We start from the raw sequence: 13,417 nt of genomic DNA on the forward strand, positions 1-13,417 counted from the left end.
TACATTATGGCATACTGCAGTCTAGCTTTTTCATGTCTGTGTGTCAGCAGTGGGGTTCTCCAGGGTCTCCTGCCATAGTGTTTTATTTCATTTAATGTCAACAGATACTTTGCACTGACACTGTTCCACCCTGAGCCTGCAGGACAGCTTGAATTTCTTTGGAACTTGATTGGGGCTGCTTATCCACCATTTGGACTATCCTGCGCTGCAACCTCTCATCAATTTTTCTCTGCCGTCCACGTTCAGCGATATTAGCTCCAGTGCCATGAATTGTAAATTCTTGATTATGTTGTGCACCGTGGACAAAAGGAACCTCAAGATCCGACTTGTAACCTTGAGATTGTTGATATATTTCTACAATTTTGGTTCTCAAGTGCTTAGACCTTTCTTATATAGTTACATAGGTTGAAAAAAAACCTAGGTCCATCTAGTTTAACCTTCCTTCTCCAATTATATATTTTGTCACTAAATCATTTATAACGGACAATGTTGTGTAAACTGGGGAAATCATCCAGCTGTTTTTTAAAAGCTGTTATAGTATCTGCCATTACTACCTCTTGTGGTAGGGCATTTCACAATCTGACTACTCTAACTGCAAAGAACCCTTTCCTATTTTGCTGCTGTAATCTCTTTTTTTCCACTCGCAGGGAATGATCCCTGGTCCTTAGTATTTTCCTTGGAAGGAATAAGTCTTGTGCCAGTTCTTTGTATTGACCACACATGTATTTATACATAAAAATGAGATCTCCTCTGAGACGTGTTTTTTCTAAGCTAAACAAATTTAACTTTTTCCTCCTCTTATCATATGGGAGGCCTTCCATTCCTTGTAACAATCTAGTTGCCCACCTTTGAAATGACTGTAACTTCCTCTAACTTTCTTTTTAATATGTGGAGCCCAAAACTGGATCCCATATTCCATATGTTCTCTTCTCCTCTTTCTGTTCTCCATGCTTCGTGTACCACACGTAGACACACAATGCAAAAATTGAGTCAACTTCTCCCCTTTTTATCTGGTTTCAGGTGTGATTTTCATATTGCCCACACCTGTTACTTGCCACGGATGAGATTGTTCGAGCATCACATGCTTGAAACAAAGTTATTTACCCACAATTTTGGAAATGTGCCAACAATTTTGTCTGTCTAATTTTGGGGGGGTTGTGTGAAAGTATGTCCAATATGTCCTTTCTCAGTTTTTTTTTGGGTTGTTTCAATACACATGAAGGAAATAAACGTGTATACCAAAACGTGTAATTGCAATACATTTTTAGGAGAAATTTTCTGAAACAATTTAAAGGATGCCAACACTCAGCCATGACTTTAAATCATTTTTTACCTGCATAAAGTTTGTGTAACACTTTAGATTATTATTGGTCAGTATGTGGCCATTTAATCATGCGTCAAATTTTATGATCTGAATGACTATACTGGCAAATCAGGTACAACAGTGTAAAAGAATGGGCCTGCGTAAAGTACAGAATCATAGAACGTGCTTTTACAGTTTAAGCTGATAGTGGCCAAAGTATCCAACATCACTGATTACATTTCATTACATTACAAAAATCTGTGTAGGTTGGAGACAAACTACCCAAAATCTTCCCAATGTATACCAAGTCCATATGCTGTAAACGTATGATGAATTGACTTTTGAACTACATTTAGTGAAGAAACTAATGTAAAGTTTACACTTTCATTCTGGATCATAGTTTAATAGTTTAGTTACCTTTTCGGTTTTTCAGTTTTATGGGGAACAGTTTTCTGCCGTGTTTATAGATCAGTAGCCTCCCGAGAACGTTAAGTGAATGAACAAAGTACAAATACTGCAGCTCTTTTCTTGAGTAGAAAGTCTTCTGTTTAATGCCTGGTAACAATCAAATATTGAAAAAAAAAAAAATCCAGGGAAACTTCATGAGACAAAAGAAGACCAAAATAATACCCCTTCTCATATACTTTTCATTAGAAAAAGTAGCAAAAGTATCAAATTTCCAGACATAATGATATATACAGTCAGGGCCAGAAATATTTGGACAATGACACAAGTTTTGTTATTTTAGCTGTTTACAAAAACATGTTCAGAAATACAATTATATATATAATATGGGCTGAAAGTGCACACTCCCAGCTGCAATATGAGAGTTTTCACATCCAAATCGGAGAAAGGGTTTAGGAATCATAGCTCTGTAATGCATAGCCTCCTCTTTTTCAAGGGACCAAAAGTAATTGGACAAGGGACTCTAAGGGCTGCAATTAACTCTGAAGGCGTCTCCCTCGTTAACCTGTAATCAATGAAGTAGTTAAAAGGTCTGGGGTTGATTACAGGTGTGTGGTTTTGCATTTGGAAGCTGTTGCTGTGACCAGACAACATGCGGTCTAAGGAACTCTCAATTGAGGTGAAGCAGAACATCCTGAGGCTGAAAAAAAAGAAAAAATCCATCAGAGAGATAGCAGACATGCTTGGAGTAGCAAAATCAACAGTCGGGTACATTCTGAGAAAAAAGGAATTGACTGGTGAGCTTGGGAACTCAAAAAGGCCTGGGCGTCCACGGATGACAACAGTGGTGGATGATCGCCGCATACTTTCTTTGGTGAAGAAGAACCCGTTCACAACATCAACTGAAGTCCAGAACACTCTCAGTGAAGTAGGTGTATCTGTCTCTAAGTCAACAGTAAAGAGAAGACTCCATGAAAGTAAATACAAAGGGTTCACATCTAGATGCAAACCATTCATCAATTCCAAAAATAGACAGGCCAGAGTTACATTTGCTGAAAAACACCTCATGAAGCCAGCTCAGTTCTGGAAAAGTATTCTATGGACAGATGAGACAAAGATCAACCTGTACCAGAATGATGGGAAGAAAAAAGTTTGGAGAAGAAAGGGAACGGTACATGATCCAAGGCACACCACATCCTCTGTAAAACATGGTGGAGGCAACGTGATGGCATGGGCATGCATGGCTTTCAATGGCACTGGGTCACTTGTGTTTATTGATGACATAGCAGACAAGAGTAGCCGGATGAATTCTGAAGTGTACCGGGATATACTTTCAGCCCAGATTCAGCCAAATGCCGCAAAGTTGATCGGACGGCGCTTCATAGTACAGATGGACAATGACCCCAAGCATACAGCCAAAGCTACCCAAGAGTTCATGAGTGCAAAAAAGTGGAACATTCTGCAATGGCCAAGTCAATCACCAGATCTTAACCCAATTGAGCATGCATTTCACTTGCTCAAATCCAGACTTAAGACGGAAAGACCCACAAACAAGCAAGACCTGAAGGCTGCGGCTGTAAAGGCCTGGCAAAGCATTAAGAAGGAGGAAACCCAGCGTTTGGTGATGTCCATGGGTTCCAGACTTAAGGCAGTAATTGCCTCCAAAGGATTCGCAACAAAATATTGAAAATAAAAATATTTTGTTTGGGTTTGGTTTATTTGTCCAATTACTTTTGACCTCCTAAAATGTGGAGTGTTTGTAAAGAAATGTGTACAATTCCTACAATTTCTATCAGATATTTTTGGTCAAACCTTCAAATTAAACTTTACAATCTGCACTTGAATTCTGTTGTAGAGGTTTCATTTCAAATCCAATGTGGTGGCATGCAGAGCCCAACTCGCGAAAATTGTGTCACTGTCCAAATATTTCTGGACCTAACTGTACATTCCCTATATTTGAACTATAGTCATACATTTTTCAAAGAATTAATTATTCTGAGTAGAGATTATTGTCAAAAAATTCTTGCATGTTGCACTATGCTAAGCACTTTACATGTACAGAATGTATGAATCCTTATGTAACTGACCAGCAATATTTTTCATGTGAACATGATATAAATTTTATACATGAATTTGTGTTGAGCACACTACCCTGTGTTGAGGTTTCCCTCTAATTGTTTTATATAGAAATTTTAATATTTTTTCACTTCCTTGCACTGTGTGATACCCATTCATATCTATATTTAATAAAAATAATTTTTTGACAATAATCTCTACTCAGAATAATTAATTCTTTGAAAAATGTATGACTATAGGTCAAATATAGAGAATATTTGCTAATAGGGATCTAGTCTAGAAACATATTGTTAAAATGGATATATTCTATTTATAATAATAATGATATAGACATCCTGGTAGTATGGTCTCTCCTTTTTGGATGGTGCCCAACCTGACGCGCATTTCGACAATCTACCTTCATCTGGGGGTGGTGTCATCAAGAGGGCAGCTGTTTAAATTGTGCAGCAAAATTGTGAAATTTGGGCAAAAAAAAATCGAAGCACATGTCCCATTGATGACGTCATATCTAGACGAAGTCAGATTGCCAAAATGCACGTCGGGGTGGGCGTTATCAAAATAGGGGAGACCACACTAGTAGGGTTTGCGTCCCAATCTTTCACTGCATACCCATTTTTTTTGTACCTTCCTTACTATATTATAAAGATTATTCAATTTTATGTATCTATAATCTTATTTATGGACTGGAATGTTGGCCTTTTTTCACTTCTATAAGTTTTATTTTCTACCTACTGATTTCTCCATCTGGCACACTGTCCATTATTCTTTATGTTCTTATATAATATAATATTATTATTTCTTGATATCGAACCCTATATCATACCATTCAGTCACACATATACACTGAGTATATGAGTCTGCAGATTTACTGAGGTATAACTTTCTCCTATGTCTCATCTGATCCTAGGTGATAATGAGCCTGCTATATACATGCATGGACCCATGATGGGGGACATACATACCAGAATGAGGGACATATACACAAGGATAAGCAACATGTATACCAAGATGAACCCAGGATGAAGGTACATATGTACCAGGATGATGGACATATATACAAGGATGGGGGACATATATACCAAGATAAGGCTATAATGAGGATCATATATACCAGGATGGGAAACATATATACCAGGATAGGGCACATATTTACTCGTATGGTGGACATATATACCAGGATGGGGAAGATATATACCAGGATAGGGGATGTATTTACTAGGATTGGGGACATATGTACTAAAATGGGGGACATATTTACCAGGATGGGCCACATACACTGAACAAAAATATAAATACAACACTTTAAGTGAGACACGCGCATGCATGAGATTTCCATGAGCCTGCGGTGACGTGGAAATCATGTTATTGCACCCACAGGGGCGTCATAACACAGAAAGAGGGCAGACTAGTCAGGGCAAAACAAATGCACCTGCGACTAGTCACAGCCCTCATTAACATAGGGAAAACAAAACTTATAAATCATTTTTATAAACATTGCTTTTACACAATATTATTAAACAGGGATGGTTAGGCAGGGATTTTTGGCGCACACATGTGCTTGCTGCTAGGTTAGAGGGCATATGGGACTTGACAGGTTCCCTTTAAGGTGTTTCAAATCATGAAGCATTTAAAAGAAGTGGCATGATCAAAGTGGTGCAACTAAAAGCTGCTTTACAGGCAGCGACATCGCTAGCGATGTCGCTGGTGAAAGCACCCGCCCCCGACGGTTGTAAGTTACGGACAAATCACTGCCCGTGGCGCACAATATCGCTAACACCCGTCACACGGACTTACCTGCCTAGCGATGTCGCTGTGGCCGGCGAACCGCCTCCTTTCTAAGGGGGAGGTTCGTTCGGCGTTACAGCGGCGTCACTAAGCGGCCGCCCAATAGAAGCGGAGGGGCGGAGATGAGCGACCGGAACAACCCGCCCACCTCCTTCCTTCCTCATTGATGGCGGACGCAGGTACGATGTAGTTCCTCATTCCTGCAGTGTCACACATAGCGATGTGTGCTGCCGCAGGAACGACAAACAACCTGCTTCCTGCAACATTTGGGATTAGAACGACGTGTCAACGATCAACGATTAGGTGAGTAATTTAGTTCGTTAGCAGTCGTTCCTGCGTTTCACATGCAACGACGTCACTAACGAGGCCGGATGTGCGTCACGAATTCCATGACCCGAACCACATCTCATTAGCGATGTTGTTGCGTGTAAAGCCCCCTTTACTCCAGAAATGTATGCCAGTCCATGGCATACAGAGAGAGTCCAACGCGCTGCTTAATGAATCAAATCAGTGTACTCCAGAGAGCGCTTTATTAAGACTGCCATGCTCAATGCCAGTCTTAATAAATCTCCTCCATTATGTACATATCCTAAAGGCCACTTTACATGCTGCGATATCGGAATCAAAATCGCTAGCGAGAGTACCCGCCTCCGTCGGTTGTGCGTCACGGGCAAATCGCTGCCCGTAGCGGACAACATCGCTTACACCCGTCACATGGACTTACCTTCCCTGTGACCTCGCTGTAGCCGGCGAACCGCCTCCTTTCTAAGGGGGCGGTTCATGCGGCGTCACAGCGACGTCATACGGCAGCCGTCCAATAGAAGCGGAGGGGCGGAGATGAGCGGGCGGAATATCCCGCCCACCTTCTTCCTTCCTTATTGCCGGCGGCCGCAGGTACGATGTAGTTCCTCATTCTTGCGGTGTCACACATAGCGATGTGTGCTGCTGCAGGAACGACGAACACCCTGCGTCCTGCAACAGCAACGATATTCGGGAAAGGAACGACGCGTCAACGATCACCGATAAGGTGAGTAATTTTGATCGTTAACAGTCATTCCTGCGTTTCACATGCAACAACGTCGCTAACGATGCCGGATGTGCGTCACGAATTCTGTGACCCCGACATCTCGTTAGCGATGTCGTTGCGTGTAAAGCGGCCTTAAGACCATATGCCCACATTGAATACTTGGTGACTTTTTTTACCTCAGTATTTGTAAGCTAAAGCCAGGAGAGGAACAACCAAAGGAAAAGCATAATAGGAACACGAGCACCACTTCTGTATTTATCACCCACTCCTGGTTTTCACTTAAAATACTGAGGTAAAAAACTCACCAAATATTCAACGTGTGCACGTGGCCTTACTAATATTGAGGTAAAAATCTTATCAAATACCCAACATGTGCATGTGGCCTTACAAATACTGAGGTAAAAAACTCACCAAATACCAAACGTGTGCATGTAGCCTTACTAATATTGGGGTAAAAATCTTACCAAATACCCAATGTGTACATGTGGCATTACAAATACTGAGGTAAAAAAACTCATCAAATACTCAACATGTGCATGTGGCCTCACAAATACTGAGCAAAAGTGCATGTGGCCTTACACATAATGAGGTAAAAAAAACTCACCAAATACTCAACGTGTGCACATTGGCTAAAAAGACCCATCACATGTTCCATCTACTCAATCAGGAGGACAAACAAAGAAAAACATGTATACTTATTATACTGACCAGGATACGGCTGGGAAGATGACGTTTTAGTGTTTTCATCAGCTCCTGACTGTGAGGATTCAAAGTAAGCAAAGCACTGCTCAATGGCTGCAATTATCTGGAAGAAAGCACAATTTCAGGGTTTATCGCTCTCCATGGAGTACACTACCAGCTAAGGAGAAGGGTTTTTTTTTTAGTAAAATAAATATAAAAAGTATAGGAAGAGTTTTCTCAGTCTTTTTGGAATGAACATTTGAACATAGCGTAAGGAAGAGTATGTTGACACAAGTTGTTTTTTTAAGTGGATCTACTATAAAAAAGTTCCATGTGAACAGTCCCAAAAACTCCTAAGAGTATATTTTAGACGCCGGCGTATCCGCATTGTTTCTACTGCAGAAAATGTTCCAGGGAATCCTCCACAGTGTTTTCCTTGAAGCGTCTTTCCTGACGTCTTGTCGGACATATTTTGTAGTGGTGGCTTTATTTTTATTACATATACAGTGTGTACACCCATATCTTGTCCACATCCATTAACTTGAGAAAGGTGGCAGCTGTAGGCATAGAAGTGGTGTCTAGGTATAGTAAGGGGTGCTTCACACACAGCGAGATCGCTGCTGAGTCACGGCTTTTGTGACGCAGCAGTGACCTCATTAGCGATCTCGCTGTGTGTGACACTGAGCAGCAATCTGGCCCCTGCTGTGAGATCGCTGCTCGTTACACACAGCCCTGGTTCGTTTTTTTTATTGTTGCTCTCCCAATGTGACGCACAGATCGGTGTGTGTGACAGCGAGAGAGCAACGAAATGAAGCGAGCAGAGAGCAGGAGCTGGCATCTGGCAGTCTGGCAGCTGCGGTAAGCTGTAACCAGGGTAAACATCGGGTAACCAAGGTGGTTACCCGATATTTACCTTCGTTACTAGCGTCCGCCGCTCTCGCTGCCAGTGCTGGCTCCCTGCTCTCTGCACATGTAGCTGCAGTACACATCGGGTTAATTAACCCGATGTGTACTGTAGCTAGGAGTGCAGGGAGCCAGCGCTAAGCAGTGTGCGCAGCTCCCTGCTCTCTGCACATGTAGCTGCAGTACACATCGTGTAATTAACCCGATGTGTACTGTAGCTAGGAGAGCAGGGAGCCACGCTAAGCAGTGTGCGCGGCTCCCTGCTCTCTGCACATGTAGCGACGTTATGATCGCTGCTGCGTCGCTGTGTTTGACAGCTAAGCAGCGATCATAACAGCGACATACAAGGTCGCTGCTACGTCACAGAAAATGGTGACGTAACAGCGACGTCGTTGTCGCTGTCGCTATGTGTGAACCCAGCTTTAAGTAGCCATGCGCTATGCAATGAAACCACCTATTGCGCCACCTGGTGGAAAACAACGGAGTTAGCATTTTTATCTTGAAAACGGAACAAGATAGAGAAAAAAAGTGAATTACAAAGCTGTAGGGCATCATCAACTCAATACGAATCGACACCTTGCATACAGAAATGCTATGATTCAGGGTGGATAAAAATCAATGTTTTTTTTAAAAAAATTAAAAAAAAAAAATCGGATTTTTTTGATTTAAATCGGATTTTTTTGATTTAAATCGGATTTTTTTCAATAAACTGCTTTTTGAGGAAAATATTTTACCATCCAAAGGTTCTTCCATCATGAGATAAAGCTGAGTTGTTTAACTCAGTAGAATAAAGGCTGTATATGTGTAACATTTACAATGCCATGCTCTTCCAGAGGTTTCTGTAGGATTAGTGGGCAGTTTCTCTCCTATATTATCACAGACGCTCGCTTTACTTACGCAGTTCTCAAAACTGAATTTGACTCCGCAGAGGTCTCAGCCTCTTCTTCACGGCAAAAATATTACAACATGAACAGAGTTGAGAAAAAGACCTTAATCCTATTGTTCTACAAACCTATGAATACAGAATCAACCCCTTCAGTGCCAAGTCCAAGAAGTTAGACAATATGTTTCTGATTGTTTGGAGTGGAATAGATCTGCACAACACAAGAAGAATGTGAATCTAAGTGTGAGGAGGAGGAAGGGCAAGCAGACAAGAAAATGAAAGTGAAACTTTGAGCACAATACTGCAGCATAGCCACAGACAGACAAGTCTGGATCTGTTTGTGTGCACGATCTGAGGTTTATTACATTCTTTCCTTATAATGGCAGCAGGCCGTAAAAGAGACCCAGTTTGGGAATATTTTAATGAAGCTCCTTCGCCTATCGGTAAGGCAGGCATGCGTGCAAAATGCAAACGATGCAACAAAGAGATGCAAGGCCTGGTGGCGCGAATGAGGCAACATCATGAGAAGTGCGGTGATGAAGATGACCAAAGAAACACTTCTGAACAGGCAGGATCCTCAGGTTGGTAAACATTTTTATTGAATCCTATTTCTAAAGACTGAACTGTCATGTGTGAGAATAATTATATTTCTTATTATTACTGCATGTTACTGTCATTTGGTACAGTTATGAAGAAAAACAAATATTCCTTTTGGGGCAGGGGCAGTGATGTGTTGTGTACAATAAGCAGAAATTGTATAATAAACAATAAAATAACAACATTGACTTTTTTTGTTTAGGGGAATTCATGGATTTTGGAAACTATCCACCTCCAAGATCACCATCATCCTGTTCTACAGTTTCAGAGTTATCCATCCAGGATAGTGCTTCATTAGCAGCAGCATCATCATCAGACACCCACAGCCACATATCACCATCACCCAAAAGGAAGAAAAAAACCTTTACCTCCTGGAACCACCATAGATAGGTTTGTGATAAGAACTAGCAGATTAGAAAAAGAGTTGATTGATGAAAAAAATTGCCCAGTTTATTTATGCAACGAACTCTTCTTTCCGTCTGACTGAGACCCCACATTTCATTAATATGGTTCAGTCACTGAGACCAGGATACAGTCCACCCAGCAGAGCTGATGTTGCAGGGAAACTGCTGGATCAAGTGTATGACAGAGAAATGGAGCAATGTGCAACAGCTCTGGAGGGTAAAATTGTTAACCTAAGTATTGATGGGTGGAGTAATGTCCACAATGATCCTATTGTATGTGCTTGTATAACAACAGAAGAAGGTAAAAGTTTTCCTTGCACAAACAACTGATACGTCAGGAAATGCACACACAGCAGAATACTTACAAGAAGTGTCAATAAAAGCTATAACGACATGTGAACAAAAATTCAAATGTCTAGTACGCAGTTTGGTCACTGACAATGCTGCAAACGTATCCAAGATGAGAAGAGATTTAGAAGAGCAGGGAGGGAATACAAAGCTGCAAATAACATATGGTTGCAGTGCTCATTTGCTGCACCTCTTAGCCAAAGACTTAAGTGTTCCAGAAATAAAGGCCAATGTTGTTGAAATTGCTAAATACTTCCGTAATAATCATTTTGCTGCAGCAGCTCTGAAAAGGATGGGTGGAACCAAGCTAATGCTCCCACAAGATGTTAGATGTAACTCTGTGGTGGACTGTTTTGAGCAGTATATCAAAAACTGGCCTATTCTGATGACACTTTGTGAAGAAAATCGAGATAAAAGAGATGGCACTGTCACGGCCAAAATCCTCAACATTGGGCTTAAGAGAAATGTTGAACATATTCTGAGCTTCCTGAAACCCATCTCTCAAGCTTTAAACAAAATACAGAAAAATAGCTGTTTTATTGCGGATGCTGTTGAAATTTGGAAGGAACTGAGTGAACACTTAAAAACAGAACTACACATGGACAGAATTAAATTACAAGCAGTAAACAAACGAATGGGACAAGCGCTGACTCCAGCTCATTTTTTGGCAAATATTGTCAATATCCAATATCAGGGTCAAAACCTAAGTGCTGAGGAAGAGGAGTTAGCTATGACATGGGTATCCAGCAATCATCCATCTTTAATGCCAACTATAATAAACTTCAGAGCTAAGGGGGAACCATTCAAGAAATATATGTTTGCTGAAGATATTTTAAGAAAGGTCACATCAGTAAACTGGTGGAAGTCACTTAAGCGCTTGGATTTAGAGACTGTTCAAGTAATGATTTCACTTTTAACAGCAGTAGCTTCTTCTGCAGGCGTTGAAAGAATATTCTCTTCCTTTGGACTCATTCATTCTAAATTGAGAAATCGGTTGGGACCCAATAAAGCAGGAAAGCTTGTTTTTCTTTTCCAGATTATGAATAGGAACAAAGAAGAAGATGATGATGAAGATGACGACAAGTGAGCTACAGAGGACAGCAGGGACAGTAGTATTTAAGTTTTTCATGTGTCGGCTGGGCTGACAGTCTAAGTTTCTTAAAATATATATATATTTTGTTTAGCTAAATTAGTTAAGCATGGATGTTTGCTTAAGCAAATAACTTATGCTGTAATGTTGTTATTGTTTCAGTTGAATAAATCTATTTAAATTGTTATTAAGGTCAGGATTATTTTTCTCCTTCCTAAGTACAACAGAACAGTGGTGTCCAAATATGAATGATTAACCCATTAAACTGGGGAGAAAAAAGTAATATAAAAAGTGATTCAAAAATCTTCATCTACTTGCATGTTAAAGTAGCAAGAACTAGTTTAGGTAGAAACTTTGATTTAAATCACTGATTTAAATCAAGCCTTACTGACTAGTGATTTAAATCGTGATTTAAATCAGTTAGATTTAAATCAAATCCACCCTGCTATGATTAGAACGTGTAGAAATCACAAAGTAGTGGACGTGAAGCAATACCTCATGGAGACCTTCCTACAAGTCATTGAGTATGGTGGCTCGTGGAGTGACCTGATCCCTTTGGACTTCTTTCTGTGAGGTCACATCAAACAGCAGTTGTATGCAACCCATCCAACATTGCAGGACCTACGACGACGTATCACAGATGCTTGTGCAAACGCGTCATCTACCATATTGCACAACGTGCAGCAAGATACAGTATGCTGTCCAGAGTCCAGATGTGCATTGCAGCTGACAGTGGCCACTTTGAGCATCAAAGTGAAATGAGCGCTATATGCGTGACCAGCATTCAATGTTTTACGGGGGGGGGGGGTTATGGGTTTCATATCATAGCATTTCTGTATGCAAGGTGTCGATTCGTATTGAATTGATGATGCCCTACAATTTTTTAATTCACTTTTTTTCTCTATCTCGTTCCGTTTTCAAGATAAAAATGCTAACTCCATTGTTTTCCACCAGGTGGCGCTATAGGTGGTTTCATTGCGTAGCGCATGGCTACTTTACTATACCTAGACACCACTTCTATGCCTATAGCTGCCGCCGTTCTAAAGTTAATGGCAGTGGACAGGATATGGGTGGACACACTGTATAACCTAATGGAAGCAGCCAGAAGAGTGTTCAGGGCACTTCTGTTTGCCACTTCAAGACTTTTAAAGCCTGAAGCGGTTAAAAGAAGTTACAAAAGAAGGAACAGATGTACATCAAGTCGTTTTGTCATTGCAAAGCATATGTTCATTCTTTGTGCCATTTTTAGTGCTTTTTCAGGTGTGTTCCGGGCAGAACTTGTCCAAAAGATCTTTTGATAACAAACCCTTAGGCTACATTCCCATGATGAGCTTTTGGTGAATTTTTGATGCTGTGTACTTTCGCTTTGTCAAAAATGCAGCATCTTACAGTTCCAGCAAAGTTGATGGATTTATTGAAATCCCCTGCCGGCTGTATTTCAGTTTTATTCAGCATAAACTGACCTGCGGTGCGTGATTCAGATGCACAACATGTCAATTTCTCTTAGGCCCCTTTCACATTGCGTTTTCACCTAGGTTCACTGATCCCATCAGGGCATCCGTCCTAACCCCCCCCCTGCAAAACGTGTTTCGGACGCATACGCCAAAGGGGCCATTGACAATAATGGAGCAGATTTTGTCAGCGTGTGCTCGGTCTTGCTCCATTTTTGGGATAATACGTTTAATGCAGGGGGATACCTGAACGTAGTCTACTACGGTGTACTACTAATGGAGCAAGACAGAGCACATGCTGACTCCGTCTGCTCCATTATAGTCATTAGCCCCTTCGGCGTATGCGGGGGGGGGGAGGGAGGGTGTTCGGACAGATGCCCCGACGGGACCAGTGAACATAGGTGAAAACGCAATGTGAAAGTGCCCTTATGGGTACACTGAGTTTTATGTGCACATTTTTCAAA

The 13,417-nt window shown here is 41.1% G+C and overlaps 1 protein-coding gene across 2 annotated transcripts in view; it reads right to left on the minus strand.

Moving 5' to 3' along the window:
- The window catches only part of TBC1D32 (TBC1 domain family member 32), a 150,210-nt gene that overhangs the window by 91,787 nt on the left and 45,006 nt on the right, over positions 1–13,417 (minus strand). The window contains exons 12-13 of one of the 2 annotated variants that reach the window (XM_075336069.1): positions 7,305–7,401; positions 1,721–1,858 (exon numbers count right to left, since the gene is read on the minus strand). In XM_075336069.1, the coding sequence (XP_075192184.1) occupies positions 1,721–1,858; positions 7,305–7,401 (235 nt within the window). The remainder of the gene's footprint in view (positions 1–1,720; positions 1,859–7,304; positions 7,402–13,417) is intronic. The other variant, XM_075336070.1, reaches the window with a different exon arrangement.

Source organism: Anomaloglossus baeobatrachus, chromosome 2 (assembly GCF_048569485.1).
Source record: "Anomaloglossus baeobatrachus isolate aAnoBae1 chromosome 2, aAnoBae1.hap1, whole genome shotgun sequence".
Lineage (NCBI taxonomy): Eukaryota > Metazoa > Chordata > Amphibia > Anura > Aromobatidae > Anomaloglossus > Anomaloglossus baeobatrachus.